This window comes from Falco rusticolus, chromosome 2 (assembly GCF_015220075.1).
Source record: "Falco rusticolus isolate bFalRus1 chromosome 2, bFalRus1.pri, whole genome shotgun sequence".
NCBI classification, from domain to species: domain Eukaryota; kingdom Metazoa; phylum Chordata; class Aves; order Falconiformes; family Falconidae; genus Falco; species Falco rusticolus.
The window spans coordinates 100,914,448-100,933,397 of record NC_051188.1 but is presented as its reverse complement, the minus strand read 5'-3'; the positions used below and the strand labels follow the sequence as shown (position 1 = coordinate 100,933,397).

The window sequence follows — 18,950 nt, the reverse complement described above, 5'->3', positions numbered from 1 at the left end:
GCACGGTCTCTACCTGAAAAATAAACACATTTGCTTAGGAGTCTTTTTTTTTTTTTTTTTTTTTTTTCCCTAGCACTGGAAAGCTATAGGCTTTAATAAGTGGGATGAGATGTTTAAATACATATTTACTCTATAGCCAGAAGCCATTAATTTACTATCAAGAAAGATGACTTTGGCTGAAAGTCCATCTTTTGATGGCAGATTAAGGACAGCAACAAGAAATGAAAACCGGCTGCAGTGTGCTTTATCATTCTTATTTATACTGAAGTCTAAAGACAAGAGGGAGAAAAATTCTGATCAGCTCAGGAAACATGAAGAAATTTTACAAATGTATTTCAGGAACAAAATACAAGGTACTGAAGGTCCCTTTGGAGGAGATGGTAAAGTTGGTTAACATGGTGCATGTGGTACCATTTAACATGCTGCTTGATAAGAAGCAGGATGAGTAAGCGCTTCTTATTCCAAATGTAATTTTCAACACTATTGGTTGCAGGTTTTCTAGACCTGCTTATATAAAATTTGTGTAACATTGACAGTTCTACAGAGTCCACTCAGCAGGTTACTAACATTCAACAACTAATGTGATAAATATTGGAACCCTGAATGAGTTCTAGAAGATTGGAAGAAAGTGCTAATGTTTCATCAATATCAGGAGGGGTATGTGAGATAACATAGAATGACTTATCCCAGTAAGCATTGGACCAGCTATGAGTAAACCTCATATGGTGGTAAAATGCTGAAAAATGAAAACTTGGGATTATACTTGAGAGATGCTATGGTATCAAGGGAAGACAGCTCTGCATCACACAATGCCTTTGGTGTTACAAGTTCTGTTAACACAGGCAGCTTCCCACATGTGAAGCACTTGTCCCTGGGAGGTGTCCATCTTCATATATTGTACAACCTGCTCATGAAAAATGTGGGACTATAAAATAATCATTTGCCAGATCTCAAAAAGCAGATGTCAGTGAGAAAGCCTTATTAAACAGCAGAGGTCTGGGAAGGCCGGTGCTAAGCCGTTCAGATGTCTGTAGTGCTCTTGTCTCTGCATGCACTCCAAAATCATTGACTGGAAAAAAGTTACGGCTGAAAAACATTTGGATGACAAAAACTGGCAGCATGGTAAATAGTGTTTGAGATAAGGAGGGTATGTGCAAGTGATTTGGATCATTTGGAAATATGAGCACCCCCAGATGAATGGGGTTTTTTAATGTTGCTCAGTCTAGACTTGTAACTGTGTTTCCGCTGATGGCTGTGTCCATGCAGCAGTGCAAACCGTAACTACAGGAGGTGGGCAAATGCAGCTTGGCAGACTGGCACAGTATGTGGTCTCTGTGCTGGAGCTGGCCATGATGGCACACGGGCTTGGAGCAGTGGTGTAGTGTGAAGCATGAAAGGAGGATTTTCCACAATTAAAACTACAAAATAGACTCAACCTGGAGCAGGACTAATCTCACCCTGAATAATTTGGGTATGGATCATTGGAAAGTCACTGTTACAGCTACGAGTTCATTGTTTGTTTAGGAATGAAGCTGCTCTTCACATACAAGAAAAAAAAAAATGGTTGGTATAGTTTTCCTTCTTGCTGTGTAACTGTCAAACCTAAGAGATGAAAAAGAGCTTGAACTAAATGGCGTCACTCTGATCCAAAATCCAAAGGCTATTTATATAGATCAAAGTTGATCTGTTTACTTTTCTGACTCCAAGTTAATAAGATGATTGATGATTAATTTACTTTGTAAATATATTTGCAAATTAAGTCCTTTAATATCAGTCATTTTTGTAACTGAACTTGTACACAGCACTTACTGCTTTAGAATGATAATTTGATAATAGGGTAGGCTGAAAAAGACCTCTATTTTGAGTGTATTTTGGTGTACAGTGCAAGGAGTCCAGCAAAAATCCTGCTGGGCTAGACCATCGTAATGGAAATGAAGGAAGACAGCTGCAGTAAGCCCAGACTAAGTTGTTCTTTCTCTTCTACCTCATCCCTTTGGTGTCCTTTCTGAGTCCAATGTGAGCAGAACATTGGCACTGAGACCTGCCTCGGATCAGGGAGGAAACGTGTTTCTTTTGTGCTGTTGACAGTGCAGAAAGAAGTTCAACATTTTTAGCCTTAAAATTGAGGTTTGGCTTTTTCTTTTTTTTTTTTTTTTAAGCAGATTCTGTCTTTCAGACGTGTTTTTACAATATGATTTTAAAAGGCATGATTATTTTTTTTATACTCCCTTTAAAGGCTTAGGCAGATGCTGAGCTCATGCCTTACCCAGGTTTGTTTTATGCCATTATCAAAGAATAAATTATAATATTACTTGCACATCTGTAGGGCTCTAGAAGCTGTTATACTTCTGTGGGAAATGGGAAGAGAAAGGGGAATGCAAGTCTCAGAGTGGGTCTGACAGTGAAGTGCTTAATTTCCACCAATGACCACTAATGTACAACAGGTTTTTCCAGAAATGCTGTTTTTCAGTACAGTTCAGCTACATCTTTACCATAGAAAGATAGTGTTAAAGGATGATGATGAGAGTTTACAGTGGAATAACTGTTAGCGTAAATCTTATTTAGTTGGCTTTATTTTCTTCATCTCTGCAGATATGTCTCCAAGATAATATTTTCTGCTGCTTAGAATGTGCCCTTACCTGTAACTTTGTGCCCTGCAAAAAAAAGACCATTGGAAGGTCTTGCTTAGCGTGTTCTGTGTTGTTTTTAATGGTTTGTTTACATTCAAGCCTTTTCTTGTGAAGTCAGATTATGGATCCTTAATCCATGACTAAGTCTACGCTGTAGGAGAGATTATATTCTCTGCAGTCATGCTTGGAATAATTTTTGACGTGTAATCCTGACAGACTGGGCTCCTTCTGAGAGCAGTTTAGGTACACAGCTCTCTCAATGGCCAGAGCAGCAAATGCATTTCTCAGAAACAGTATCTTCCCACTCCAGTGAGGGAAATGATGCTGCCTGAAAAATTTTTGGCTGTTGGTACAATCTATGACAACAGGGGTAGATGTGTAATGCCTAGATAGGTGAAGACATGCAACAGTGGCTTGGACTTCCTTATAACATCAACACTCTTCCACAGTCTCTGTGGATTAAAAAAGAAAAGGCTTAGTCTCTCATAAGCCTTTAAATCACTTGTTCCAAGAAACGAGTTAATAATTAACTTTGTTGGTTGTTGTTCCGTGAATAAAAAGGGATGTGTTACAGATAGCGGTTGTCTGTGAGATGTCGCCGGACCGCTATGACTGCTGTGTGCCCCAGGGGAGGTTCTTGTCAGAAACAATGAATGATCTTCTCTAAGTGAAGAGTCCCAGGCTGGAAACATTTAGGTGAATTGCAACTTTCAGATTTAGTCTTTGGCACCCAGCTGACAAGTTGCTTGACTGTTTCTGAGACAGTTTCAAGGAACAAGGTAGCGTCTATGTTAAAAATGCTGCTGCTTGAACACTGGGGTTTTAGATACGTCCCTTATAAGATCAACCCCTCATTGAGAGGGAAAATCCCTTAATCATCCTCACACTAGAATATTTATTGGTTTGAAGCCATGCTGAAGCAAAACATGATTTGAGTATTCAGAATCCAGGAGCTACCTTCTAGTGACTTCTTAAGGTCTGATGAAGTGAACAGCTTTCCAAAAGCCTCAGGAGCAGAAGAATAGCTGCACCTTACAAGATTTTTTTCTTCTATATTCTGGGGAAAATGGCTGAACTGTCACAGGCCATCTCTCTCACAGAATTTATTCATACATGCACATTAATAGAAGTACGTGACCTGCAGTGCACCCATACTACTTACCTGTGCTGTCTTCATATACTACTGTTACTATTTTCCAGTTGTAGTATAGTACAAGATCCAAAACTGCTCTGCTGATGGCTGCATAGTCTGGATAGAGGTTGATATAAAAAGCATCTTTGTTATCCACCGTAGGGTGCTTCCACCGGGTCTGAATATGTGGTACTTCAAGTGCATTGCAGATGGACTGCACTGCGCTGACAGAGGAGCTGTGGGAAGGTCCAAACAGAGCAGCGACACCAAGCGCGAGCTGGTCGCATGCTAAGGGGGAGAGGAAGGGAGAGGAAGATGCTGTTAGCTGGCAAAAGCAAGTAACTTGTATGATATTTACTGAGATTACCTGTGCTCCATCCACCCCCATTGCAAGTGGGAATGGGTAACCATGTTGCTCCCAAACCCACTGAGACATTGGCAAATGGTTCCCGAAAATGGCTTTGCTGATTAGCATTCTATCCTAGAACCTGCTTGCTACAAATAACAATTGAAGCAACTTCTCTGCTCAGTACCTTCATGTCACATTGATTCCTAAATCGCCTTTCTCAAAATGGCATTATCCTGGAGAAACCAGGAACTTTCTGGCTATGGGCTGGCCAAAGGGATGTCACATGAATTAAGTTTCATGGCACCATGTCAGGAAATATGTTCATGAAGTCACAACAGACACGATACGGATTTCCTCCATGACTGGTAAGCTTCTACCAATGTGAGTTGCTTTAATTTCAGGCTACAGAAGGAATATAAACAGTAAAGGGCACTGTGATTCATGGTGCTCCATAATCTGTGTTTACAAAACAGGCAGTAAAGCCTAAAGCTCTCAGTAATGACACAGGGAAATAAAGAACCAACACACACTGACATTTTAGTGCCTTTCCAAATCAGTCAAATGCTAGTACCAGCAAAGGTTTCTTTCTCCTCCTGCCTATATTTCAGCCAAAAGAATCCCTTCTGTAGGTCTTTTAATTTATTTTTTTTTCCCCCTCCTGTATCTTTTCAGGCTAACAGACAGAAGATGAAGTAATACTAACTGTTTTTGACCATTAGTAAAATCTACTGCAAATATTTCTAATAAGCTTTATCAATAAGAACCAAGCCCTGCACGGAGTTGCAATGCTGTACTCTTTGTAAGGTAGTTCTTTGTGGGAAACTTAGAAATGACTGCGATTGGTTGAAATACTAAGTACAGAAACACCCACAATGACCTGAGATTTTTTAAATTAATATTTACCTCTCTGATAGTAATAGAATATAACAGAAAATCAATTATTTTCTGTTTTCAGTCTACAAATGAGTATTATATAGACAGCATAAAATGCACAGGCTTTCAAGGTTTAATTCAGAAGCCTTCCAAAAGGATCACAGATTTTAATGTGCAAATGGCATCAATAATATCAATAATTCATGATGAGAAGAAATTACTACTGTCTGCATGGATTCCTTGCATGTAGATTTACAAAAATATTTATAATGAACTCCTTGCTAGAGATTAAATGGAGAAGGTACTTTCACAGTAGTCACAGAAGACATTCCCAATCTACAGGAAATCTAAAACCTAGTCTCAGTGTGGATTATATGGATTTTATATCCACCTTACTTGATTTTTTTGATAGCGTATAGATCCAGCATATATCTGATACTTGAGAATGCAACAAACAATTTAAAGCTATATTTTATGTTCTTTGAAAGCATTCTTTTTTTCCCCAGTCTTTAATAAGAAACTAATGTACCACAAGGATAATCTAGTAACTTAGATGTTTGAAAGGCGAGGGCTCACCAGCATTCTAGCATGATTCGTGATGTGAAGTATGTTTATTTTCTAGCCTTCAGTTGCCTTACAGCAGACACATCTTTTGCCTTATAGCAGGCATATCTTGTACCATTTACAGTGGCAGATGTTATAGTGAACTGCAAAGCGACTTACTGGGTCTTTCTCGAGACTTGTTTGAGATTGTGTGCACACCATGTAATTCCAGCAACTAGACTGCTGTATATAATTTTTATCAAACTTCAAGGCTGCCTCCTAGAGGTGAGGGAATACACGGTGTTTAAAGAAATCTGACTTCTCCACCTCCCTTTTTTGTTTTGGGCTGCAAGTAAATTAGGTGCAAGTAAATTGGACCATAATTTTCCCTCTGAGAAAAATAAAAGAATAGGCAAAAAAATTCCAAACTTGCCCACTCCAATTCTTACAGTTGGTTATAACAGAGAAAGTTGATTCTGTCTCTAAGCCACTAAAGCATTGATGTTTCAAGACAGGGAGACTACTGGCTTCTGTTCTTTAAAGTACGGTATAAATAAACTGTTATGGATAAAGGATATCAGTGTGTGTGTGCTAATTATGGGCTGTGACATCCCACTGTGTTCCCTGTTAGTCTGTGATCATTTTCTGCAGAATTCCAGGTGGCAAATCTATTTTTTGGAAAGAAAAATGGGTTGGACTTGCCACCTTCCATCTGAGGCTCTTAGCATGCAGACAGGATGTAGGTGTTTTATCAGCAACTAGATGACAAGTCCAAGCCCAGCTTCATTCTCAGTTCAAAGTACTTTGAAACATGAATTTTGTGTTGCTGTTTATATACACGTTACAATCGGAGCAAAAAAGGAGACCAGGCTGGGGAAAGGTAGTATAGAACATGTACGTTACCAACACAGTAATTGAGATAATTACCTCTTCTTGAGGCTTCAAAACTATCAAAAAGGTTAATTCTCTGGATGTCATAGGTTAATGTGGTATTAGGCATCAGTGTTCTGTTTCTATTAATGTTGGTGACTGCAAACTTGAAAGCCAATTCTTCAATATTAACAGGTTCATTTTCCACAGTTTCGAATATCCCTCCTGTTGAAACAGAGATAAATGAGAAGCATTATTCACCTCTTCATCAATGTACATAAAAAGAGAAAAATAAATTATGAGCAATAATAATCTGAGTGTTCATAAAGGAAAACAGTTAAAATCGCTGTTAAAAGCACTACAGAAAAAGCATATTGGATCATTAGTTTTTATCTACAATGTCACTGTAGGTTAACTCAATATTATGAATGCTGCTTAGACAAACATCTGTGAAAGACGATGCACGTTTATTATTCAGTCTTTTCAAAATAAAATTTTTAAATGCTTGTGAAAACTTCTATCAGGTTCCTAACTAATTAAAGTAGTAATATTCCTAGGTCTTGTTCCTCCTGGTCCAATCTAATCTATGTTTGGAGATGAAAATTGGATGTGTTGGAGATGCTTTCTGAAGCGTTACTGTAAATCTTGGCAGTACAAGATCCACATTCAGAAGTGACTTAGGAGCCTGAGTAGAAACGGACTGAAAGTTTCCACTTGAGGTCTGTGTCTTAGTAGGACTTTGGATTTTTATAAACCTTAGGCAATATTGTTGGTCATTTCTCAGTTTTCTAAGGGACAGGTGAATATTTTTACCTTTTCAAGGCTTGCTGCTAAATGAACTAAACTTGTTGATATAGAACATAGCTGAGCCACCCACTGCTCCCACAAAAGATTTCACCTCTGTGCCAAAGTGTTGAGTGATTTCTCCAGTGGTGTAGTGTCTACTAGTGCCATCACGACACTGGTTTGAAAGTCTCCTTGCAAGAACAAGTGCTGGATCTAGCAGAGTCGCTCTCAACTTCCTGCCATTCCTCCAGACTCTTCTTCCAGCATCTGTTTTGAACTATTTGAACCAAGAGGTGTCACAACCCATTCAGTGCAATTCCAGCCGGGCAGCTGCTCTTTGAGTACTGTTCAATTTGTGAGAACGCATTTTCTACCTTTTAAAGTGAAATTTTATGTACTACTTGCTCTTTTTTAAGACAACTGAGGTGAGTCTGAGCTTTTCTTTAACCTGGAAGCAAGTTTTCCAAATGAAGACCTGTAAATAACCGATCTGAATTTTGGAAGGATAATGAAATTCTTTGGCACAGATATTCTGAGATGGGGAGGGTGGCTGTGTTTCTAGTCAACAGGCTGTCCCACTTATACTAGGATGTCTACTCCCTCTAGCCTCTAGAGACTTTATTATGCCAACAACACATTCAGACTGTCTAGGAGCCCTGGGATTTGATGAATGCATAACAAACACAGCTAATTTGAAAAAAAATAGCTCCTTTAAACAGCAATCTCCAGCTTCAGTACTTGATTTTGCAAGTATAATTTACTCATTTAGTACAAGTCACTAGAGAATACTCTGAATCTCTCAGTTACATATTTTCACATTTCCCCATGTCAAATTTGAGCCCAAGATATCGCTTTATATTTTCTGAGCATCAGAATGTATTCAGCTAATGTGCTGCAATCTCTTGCAATTTTGATGTCACCAGTATAGGAATAGTGCAGTCATTAGCTGACAATCAGGAAATGGGAACACAGTGGAATTAAAACCCGTTTCGAATTTTAACTTGGCAATGAAAACACTGGAGGCTATCAAACCCAAGTTGGCAATGTAATCTCTAGCTACTCTTGAATATGCAGCATTATATTATCTCTCACAACCATATATAACAATACCTTAACGTGACTTCAGCAATTTGCCAACTTAAACAATTCTCTTGTTCACTATATGTATTTCTCATTTACTATATGCATACATTAGAATCTTCAGGACTTTCTTATTTTTCTTTCTTTTCATCACAAAACACACAAGTGATTACAGGAGACCACGACACACAGAAACAGCTGGAAAAAGTTTAAGTTTGCTTTGGAACCAAATGTAAAACCTCAAGTGGAATGTGAAGAGCCAGAAGGACCAGATTTGCAGACTATAGGATCACCAGAAGGAAAAAAACCCTAAAGTCTGTTCTTTCAGATCCTATAATTCCTCATCCTAATGACAATACCAACAATTTTATTAGTTTCCTGGTTAAAAAAAAAAAAAAAAAAAAATTGCTCTCCCTCCTTTCACCTCAGGAAGACAAGTATTTTCAGTTATCTATAATGCCAGTTTGGTTTTGGACCAGCAAGACACAACCGTTGTATTCTGCTTGGACCCCTACTAGAATTATCAGAACATTGTTTCATAAGGCAAGGCAGATGTCACTGAGTAGGATGGATAGCCTGAGAGAGCTATTTGATGACCAGGTGACCACCATCCCTCCCCACTTCCAACAGGATGAGTCTTTTACCATTTGATCTTGGCAAAAAATCTTTCCATCTTGGAAATCTTTATTGTTCTGTGCCTGTATTACTTTCTACCTTTTTTTTTTTTTTTTTTTTAATTCAAACAACACCTTTGAGGTAACCTTCATATCTTAATGTACAAAAGCACTTTCTCCTTCTAGGACTAGAACTTTTTTCAGACCTCTAATCCGTTGCCTATTAAATAGACATTAATCTTAATTGATGTATTTATACTTGATTAGCAGAATTTTGCAGAATTTGTGCTTGGTCTCCTTTAAAAAAGAGCAAAAGCTCACAGGGCAGAGGGAAAGAGTGGAAGGAAAGGAGGAGTGAGGGAAAGAGTGAGAGTTTTGCATGGATGCATTTCCTAAGCAAACTAATCAAAACTGCATATGTACTAACATATATACTTCAAATGTATTCATATAGGTCTTTCAGAAAAAGTCAGCTGTGTAATCAGCATGTTGGTACCCCTTCAAAATATTTTCTGGGTTCCTTTTGCACTCGTCAACATAGCAGTACAGCGCTTGCAGAGAGCTTTGTTACATGGTTTTATTTGCTGCTGAGATACCCTGGACAAGGGTCCCATAAGAATGGGACAGATAATCCAGAGGTTCATAATTGTAGGCAGGAAATTTTGTTCAGTTGAATAGGAGATGCTGAACAGGGTGCCATTTAGAGTCTCTGAAAGCTGATGCTCCCCCTCTCTGCTAGGATAGGGAAGTTCTGAGACCTCAAAAGTCATCCTTCCAAGTCACTATATGTTTACTTGAATGACAACAGAAAAATCAAATCTGTTGGGACCTATGTGTGTAAAAAAGAGTTGAACCAGTTTATAAATTTGCATCACGAACAAGCCAGCGATAAAATCTGGCTGTTCCATGCTGTAGTGTTTTCATCCATGTATCCTTAATGAAACCTAGCAGTTTAGTAAATAGTTTATCTTCTTCCATGTTCTGCCGATGACTGACAGTCAAGCTTAGAATTTATTGTAAGGTCCAGGTTAAAAGAGAAATAGCAGAGTAAGTGACAAGTTTAATGAAGACCCAGTTTGTCAGATGATTCATTTAAATAAAGTAATTACTGAACAACATTTTAAAAACAAATTAACCACAGGTTTCTACCAGGGAAGGAAAAAAATCAATGGTAACTCAAGATATAAATGATGCTCCAGAAATGAGACTATTATTGCTAAGCCCAAAAGCAAGCACTGTCCTTCAAGGTAGGCTGCTGGTAGCACACACAAAGCTTAAATTTTAGGGTCCTCCCTTTCACCTTCTTCCCAGTTACTCAGCCAGATAGTGAGTCCATTGCAGCAGCTTTGGCTGACCAAACGCTGCTCAGTCCTGGTCAGCATCAGACCTGACATTTCTTCTGCCCAGGCACTAAGTCTGTCCCCATGATGGGTGGGATTGGCCACCTGAGTCAGCAGAGAGCTGACCACCTAAAACCAGGTGAGTGCCAGAGCTACAGGGGTTGTTCTGCTTCACAAGGATGTCAGCCTCTCCCAGACGATGTCTGCCCAGGCACAGAAGAGGAGCAATGCCAGATATGGGCCACCTGATCCTATTGCATGCAGGGAGTAACTCTTCACCAGCCACATGGAGGACATCAGTAGAACCCAGCATTCATGTTCACTTAACCAGTAATCCTGCTTCAGTGCACGTGCGTGAGGAAATCTTTCACTTTCAGCATTTACTTCATAAAGTGATGTCTATGAGGATGAAGCAAAAAAGCACTATCTGCCCCTGCTTTGAATTTAGCTGTGCAAAGTAAGAGGAAAATGACTAAGCTAAGGTGGCTCTGAGAGAAATGAGGGGTGAGCCACCTGAGTGACTGCTCTTCAGCCAGGAGCAAGGGATGGGAGCCAAACTGACAAGTATGACAAAGCATCAGCCCCATTCATCCTCTGAAGATAAAAAAAAATCTACAGCAAGTAAAATGTCAAAAATATAAAAGCGCACCTCAGTAGGCACACCTTAAAAAGCAGCTCCAGTCCTTCTGAGTGAGCAAAATGTTTCCATTTAAAGGGGTCATCACGGACGGAGAGAGTTTTAGAAAAGGTCATGGCTGAATCAATTTCCATACCTCTCAATGGGTCTCAACATTTTGCTTCAAGACAAGGCAGAGAGCAAAAGCTTGTTATTGAAAAAAATCTCTATCCCTTTTTCAAAACTGGTCATAAACAGCAACAGCTCAAAATTTTTGACCTTTCTGATGGCAGCTATCGACCTGTCTCCCTGAGCTTCTTTGGTCAGGTTTCCTCAACACAAAATTTCTCACTAACATATTTCAGTCCTGATACAGCAGATGTAGCATATATTTTAGTTGCATATATGTAGAATTGCCTGGGTAGCCTTGAAGGAATTTGTATGATTTCAGTCAGTGGTATCACTTTAATGCTTTCAAAGTAAAATGCTAACTTTTCAAGACACTTTTAGACACTTTATCCTGCTTGCACAGCAAATTATTATTTTTGTATTATTACTCCACAGCAAATATTACTCCACAGGCATCATCCTGCATTGGGGATTTTTGTTCTTTGTTACTTTCTATTAAAATACTACAGAAAGCCAGGTGAAATGGAGGTAGGCTTACAGGGAAAGACAGTACTGATAGCCTGCAAAACAGAGCTGTGAAATTGCCATGCTTTTCTAGGCTGATCTGTATTTCCTTCTGACACCTGAAAGAGAAAAAATGTGTTCTGCTCTTAAGCCAGCCTAAGGCCCCATGGTCACCACAGACATGCCAAAAAAAGCAGTTTTTCAAATGCAAGTCTTGCTCTGGGCCACTCTTATGTTCATTATCTTGGTGGATAAATATATTTCCCAATTAAATTTGTTAGAAGTCTCTCCAGCTCACTGGTGGCAGTGCAAAGCAGCTCTATGGCAGGTCCGTGTCCGTGTTTACACACCGGACCAGCAGTCAGCCTTCCTCTCATGCCGGGATTCCACTGTGTACCAGCTATCAACTATCCAGATGGGGACTTTCTATGGTTTACTGCTTCTTCCAGTTAAGGATAAACCCCTGTTTCTACATGGTTGGTGTCCAGGTTTCCTTTCCTCGCTCAAAGGATCTCCTAGTTTCATAGCCCAGACATAAGATGTGCACCTTCTCATCAGCCTGGGGAGGTGTTTGTTGCACAGGATGACACATTGAATAAGTGATGTGGAAGCATTAGGCCCGCTGAATGCCACTGCTCCATCACTGAAGCTCTGAGCCACCAACAGCTTTCAAAGGCAATCCAGGGCCATGACATGCAGGAGATTTGCTAGCAGGATTTCCAGAAACATCTGAACATCTGTCTCCTGGAGGGATTTATGCTGTGAGACGTCTCCCCTCCTTTCCGCAGCACCATCTGAACACCAGGAGGTCCATGAGACCTCATTAAAACCCACCTGTCAGTCACTGAAGGGAAATGAGAGTTAACATCCTAATGACTGTGCAGCTACGTGCCACTGGTTTCCCGAAAGAGTAGCTGTTGCTGATGCCAAGTTAATGTAGCAGATTCATAAAGCCAAATTAACATGCAGTTTGCCCTTGCTCTCTGTCGATATAGACATGGCCGCACACCACTCTGTTGCCGGGATGGCTACGGACTCACACGTGCTTCTGAAGCTCAGTGAGGGTGGCAGGGTGATAGGGGTAGACCTGCCAGCTCAAAAATGAACAGGACAGAGCAAAACAGTGCTTATGAAGATTTTTTTTTCTTGAGATAATGTCCACTTACAGAGTTAAAGAGCATGCCACTTGCTATTGGAAACCCCCTCCAAGCATATTTTTTTTCCATCCTCCTTGCCTCTTACCAGAGGACATATTCTCCTGTGCCACAAGGTGTTCGACTGAGAGCCAGTGCAAGTGCACTCATTACAGAGCTAAGTCTGGGCATTCATCTTGCTGGAAAAAAATAATCAAATGAGTTATTATCTAGAGGCTTACCTTTAGCAGACAGTTTAACAAGATCTTTCTTTTTAAAGTTAGCTCACTGACTATGTCCAGATTTTTAGTCCAGACATTTACTGTTATCTCTAATTTATCCATGACGTATAAAATACTGTTATATGCGTGTGTGTGTGTGTGTATTGAAAAAAAAAAAAGTTTCCCAGGAAGAATCATTAGTGATCACAATCCTATAACTCACAGTAATTGCATTTTACATTTACAAATCCAGGCTGAAGTGGGTTTACTCCCCTAGGTTTTTTGTGGAATTAGATGCGTGGGGTTTGCATTTGGCTCACAGATCGCAAACTGAATGCATTAGCACTCTTTGCACGGGTGAATTTAGCCTTGCAACAGGGACCTCTGAGTTAGGCAGCTATTATCATCCTCATTTTACAGACACTGAAACTGAGAGCTTGAGTGACTTTCCTACCATCACTCCCTCTTCAATCTGTTCAAAAGCTGTTTTGGAAACCTTCCATACATTGTGCTCTGTTTCAGCCTGTTCCTGCCCTTTTTCAAGCCCCTGTCCATACCTCGGCATTCACCATCTTTGCATTCACCCAGCCTGGTTCCTGTCCAGCGTGTCTTCGATTTTACTCCTCATTGCTATACCCTGCCGAATGTCACTGCTGTTTCATCACCTATGTCCTATGCCAGATCCTAGGGCTGGATCATTTTCCCTCTGTAACTCATCATCTGTCCATGGGCTCCTCCTTTTAGGATGCACTTCAAACAAAACTCGAAGCCATACCTTTGCTGATTCTACACACTACCCTCATTGTTTTCAGCCATCAGATTCTAAGATAAAAGAAGAGACAGTGGAAACAGAAAGGCAAATATCCCACTTTGGTACTCACCTGGATTTTCTGCTTCCCTTACCCCCATCTCTGCATTATTTTGTTTTGCTGTCTCTGTAGATTGCAAGCTTCTCCAGTTTGCAAGATAAATATGCAAGCAAAGAGAATCATTTGGAGTGGGGCTGGCTTTGGGGAGTTGGGGTGATGGTTACATTTTGCTTTCCATGCCTGCATGGTAGGACTGGGAAACTGAAACCTGGGACAGGTTCATAACCTGAAACCTGACAAAGAAAGATGGAAGGGGTGCAACCTAAGTGTCAAATTCAGCAAATGTGAGGATTGTTTTTTTTAAGATTAGGTTTGTTTATAGAAATGTCACTGACTATTTGATAAATTGAGTATCTCCTAGGTTCAAAACTGCACATCTGAAATCCACCTCTGGGCTTGTGTTTAAGATGTGATTGTACTCCAGTCACTTTTGGGAAGATTTTGCTCTCAGCTTTAAAAAGAGGCAAGATACAGTTTGTCAGTCTTTGCAGTCTGATTCAAAATTTGCTTGATTTAGACTGAACTCTCACAGGGACTCAGCCTTTCTGTTATTTTCATGCAACATGGTTAGTGCTTAATTATACCGCAATGAAACTGGTAGAAATCACATTTCGGTTTCAGCCCTTGTGCAGACAGGTGCAAGGTCTGTGACTGCCGAAGAGCTGCAGCCCCTTATACCAGGTCTGAATACATAACTCACAGCAAACAAGACACAGTTAAAGATTGAAATGAAGAGCACGAAAGAAGGAAAAGATCTTAAATAGAAACTGTTAAAGCATTTCTCTATCTGAAACATTCTCTATGAGAACCAGGGCCGGTTTTCATAATTATCTGCACTCTAGCAAGGTACTGCATTCAGCAATGCTTTTATCCTTTGGAAAGCAGAGGGATAAAAATATGTATGTGTACATATATAAAAAGTTGAGCTTATTAAGATACAAAGATCTGCCTTTTCCCATGGGATTTGTTTCAGTTCAGTTTGTGAGTTTGGAGATATTTCCCAAAGGCTCAATTGGCATGATTCATGTTATAGAATTTCAAAGTAATGAAAAATTTCATTTCTTAAAGGGGAAAAAATAAAAATGGTTGACCTGATTTAGGTATCCCTTGCAATACAGTGACAGTACCAGCTGGAAACTAAAGGATCATCGTAGAGATGCAAACTCTTTATTTGATAGAAATTTTTAAAACTATTGTCTTGCTGCCTTTATTGTTTTCACTTGATGGAGGGGCTAGGTAGGAAGTACTGAAAATGCAGGATAATACATATTTATATTGTTTGCTGTTCTTCCCCCCACATAACCATATCTACTTGGGCAAACTATCTATCCTGCATTGCAGCATTAATTTCAAACAAGACAAAATCAGGAAAGGGAGAAAACTGGTTCTAATCACCCAGTTACACAGGCAACGCTGGGTCCCATCATGCGGTATTTCTGGCCATGCAACAAGGAGGAGGCAATAGGAATTGTTTCCCTTCTCTTCTTGGAGCTAGAATCAGGCAGATGAGCCTTGCAGAACCCAGGGTTAGATTTTGAACGAGATGTTTCCTCCAGGAGCAGGGAGGGTACTGGCCTTTTCCCTCTGCCCACGCATATGATGCGGCCCACCTTGCAGAGCATGGCTCGTGTGCCATTCTTTCAAAAGTACATGGCATATCCAGCCTCCACCTCCAACAGACCCACATTTTAATCAGGATGTGTGGTACAAACAGAGCTGATTTGTTCAGAGCTCCCCAGTAACCCAGTGAAACAGGGCAGTGTCACGAGATGCACTTGCAGCCGCGCAGCAAGTAAGCCCTCGCCCAATGCAGGTCCTGTGCTAAATGCTCCAGATGAGTGTTTTGGCTCAGTGTGAGCACTGCCAAAATGCTTGCAAGAATAGTTAGGAGTATGAAGTAATAAAGCCATTCTTTTAGTTAATGAGATGATCTTGGTGCATGTGTTTGTTAACCAGGCATTGGCTGCAAGTCTGTGGCCAGATCCACGCACAGCCCCATGCCTTGCGCTGTAATCCTCCTGCTTTATATAATTTCTGTGAAAAAAATGCTCCAGAACTCTGCAGAAAGAGTGGTTTAATTCCCCTTTTTTAAGGCTCCCATCAAAAATATAACAGGCTTTTAAACCTCCCCCCCCATCACTTTTGTTCAGAAGAAATAAGACTTCACTGAAGGAGATAAATGTTTCTACTGATTTCAGTAGGTTTTGATCAAATTCTCTCATGCCTGAGCATTTCTCCCACCATGCGGTAACAACTTAAATAGTCCCACTGGAAAAGAAACTTAATCTCTGGCGTCTTTTTAGATCTTTCAGAACACTCCTTCACAGATGTTTTTCCCACATATTTGTCTGAGTCAGAGGATTTCCCTCTGAGACATCCAGACATCTTGACATACTAATTGCTGATCATGTGCTAGACTACAAGGTCCTTCTGAAAATGGAAAGGGATGGAAAGGCAACACCAAAGTAGAGAGGAAGGAACAATCACAGGTAAAGCTCAATGTTTGTATCAAGGAGTAAACGAAGGGAAAAAGAATTTCACAGAAATGAAAAGTACATGAGGAGAATGGAAAGCAAGCTGGTTGAATGGAGACCAGAAGACTGATGGCATTCAGCTACAGAACCTGCTGGAAGTTTTATTTACTGATTGTACCTAGTTCCCTCTCAAAACTATTAGATTGCTTAAAAATATGGTAAGATTTGTTGCAGAAACAAAGTATTTGTACCTTACAATTGAGGAAACCTTGAAACAAACCGAGCAATAGAGACCCTATCTAGAAGAACAGCAAGGAAAATGTAATCCAGAAGTGTTTTGCCACCTGCTTTTATGTAGACATGTGGTTGAAACAGGAGGTATATCTGTGCAAAAAGTGCTTTACCACCTTCCTTTGCAGTGGTTACGAGATATTACACTTTACAGAAAGTAGCAATCAATAGAGTATGTGCAGCCATTTTACATTTTTTCCTGCACTATGACAGCAGATCACCCATAGAAAGATGTACAGATTCATTTGACTGAAGTTCTGAAAAGGTTACTGTGGAGAGCTATCCTGAGGTGGAAGAATAGCCTTACTATAAAGCTATTGTGAGTTTGCATATGCAACGAAACTACTTCAAAATTAGCCATTTTTCTCAAGCTGTTAGGTGGAAATAGAAAGACATTTAAAAATCCTAGGCTATACTTTGAAACGTACGTTATTCAGTAAACAGTATTTTTAATGCATAAACATCAGGGTTATATCTTTAAAAATTATACACTTTCTTTTTGTGAGGGCCCATTAAGCACTATTATCTGTAAGATGCTTAGGAACATAAGGTCTTTATTAAAGCTGAAGAAATCTGAGCTTATCCTGAAAAAGCATGGATAAACTCAGATCACAGACTAACCAAAAGTACATCATTTCCAGAAAGGAGGTGGTGGTGGAGGGTGGTTAAAATTGGTAGGGGAGGCATTTCAAACTTTAGTCAATCACTCTTTTCTTTCTGAAACCCAGCTGTTACAACTCCTCCCAAGGCAATGGTACCTACTCAGTCTGGAAATGATTGACATGGGGAACGCCAAGAAGCCCACTGCTAGCAAGCAACAGCAGAGATCTTAATTTACAGATTACTATGGACACTTTGCCTGTTTTAGCATGCAAAACACAGTATCCTAATCAAGAGTTTAAGCACTAAGGATACAAAGATTACATTAGCTTTGGTTGTCATGCACTACGCATGAAGTAATAGTGAATTCTGACTTTGCTTCCCTTCTAATATGCAACAGTTGGTTATGGTGGGTTCCTCTGAGTCTGAAGTTGGTCCTCTCACTCTGAAGAAAAGGCTTAAAATCATTCAGTTAAAATGGAGAGGACTTTACCTGTGACCATTATGACCCTTCCTTCTTCCATGGTGGCTGGAGCTCTTCACTAATCCTGCCAAAGTCTCAGCTCAGGGCTGGAGCCTCTGCCCTGCTGCTACAGGCAGTAAATGCAGGCAGTGGGGTAGGACTAGCAAGAAAACAAGAAACCTGCTTTAGTTCTGCTGTACTTATCCTTCTCATTGGAGGGGAAAATGAGGCCTCTCATACCTTTTTTTTGTTTGTTATGGCAATATGAGAGACTTGTGTAGCACAGGACAGCAAACGACCAGGGACTAGGACAGTGCCCTGAGGTACATGCGCCCTCTCTCCAGCCTTACCAGTGAATGCCAGTCTGTACTCAAAAAAACTTTCTCAACAAAATGGTGACGGTATGGATCTGTTTCTGTGAAAAGCATAATAAAAATTTTCGTGACAAATTTGAGCCCAGGACCTGTGTGGTTTTCCAATGCCTCTCTCCTGCATGATGCAACATGTTCTGTACTCTTAACACCAAGCAATTGAATCAAAAATCTTCCTGATTCAGCCTCAAAAGTACACCAGAGACAACACCTGGGAACTTCTTAGCACCTTCCTCCACTGTCCACACCTCTAACTCTGGGAGACACAGCCCCCCAGCAGAGCACAGAGGAAAGGGATCAGTGCAGGGAAACTGCTGTTCCCCACTCCTCCTCCCTCAGCATCACCTTTCACTCACACCTTCTCGATATGCAGCCCCAGCCTGGCTGCCTTTCTTCTCCTCAGGTCTGCTCAGCTTCATTTAGATGCAAATTGGGTTTGGCCCAACAGCCATTTAAATGCGGCTGTTACAGAAATACGTCTGTGCTTCAGTCCTCATCAGACTGAAATGATGGCATTTCTTGTAACATCTCAGCAAAGGGGAACATCAGCTATGTTTTATAGCTATTAAATAAAGGTGGATGCTCAGAACCCAGAAGACGTGCATTAATAAAACATAGCCAGCTTGACATACTGCTTGCTGAGCTTGTCTTGGCTTACAGGGGAACTATGTAACATGTCTATTAGGAGAAGATTATTCTGTGGAAGAAGCCTTTGAATTCCTCTGACGAAAAAAAAGCAAAAAACAAAAACAACCCCCAAAAAAACCCTAAGGACCGACACCCTGCATAGCCCTTTTGTGTATAGAGTATGTTCATGCGGCAGCTAACCTAGTGGGAGATTTTCCCAAGCATCTTTTACTGCTTCTGTGCACAGCTGAGCCTGTTGCAACATGACAGAAAGACTCGCAGACTTCTAGGAGTGACAAAATACAGGTAAGAGTGCCACAGGCCACTCAGATCATGTCAGGTCTGTAATTACGAAAGTATAAACCTGAAGTTTGAAACCAAAAACTTAAAAAAGACAGAAGTGATTTGATTGATTTTCATGCAAGTAAATACCCC

At 40.3% G+C, this 18,950-nt stretch overlaps 1 protein-coding gene across 3 annotated transcripts in view; it reads right to left on the bottom strand.

The window, feature by feature from the left end:
* GRIK1 (glutamate ionotropic receptor kainate type subunit 1) overlaps positions 1–18,950 on the bottom strand; it is a 177,326-nt gene that overhangs the window by 77,887 nt on the left and 80,489 nt on the right. For all 3 annotated transcript variants that reach the window (XM_037377668.1, XM_037377667.1, XM_037377670.1), the window contains exons 2-3: positions 6,455–6,622; positions 3,793–4,050 (exon numbers count right to left, since the gene is read on the bottom strand). In XM_037377668.1, coding sequence (XP_037233565.1) covers positions 3,793–4,050; positions 6,455–6,622 — 426 coding nt within the window. The remainder of the gene's footprint in view (positions 1–3,792; positions 4,051–6,454; positions 6,623–18,950) is intronic.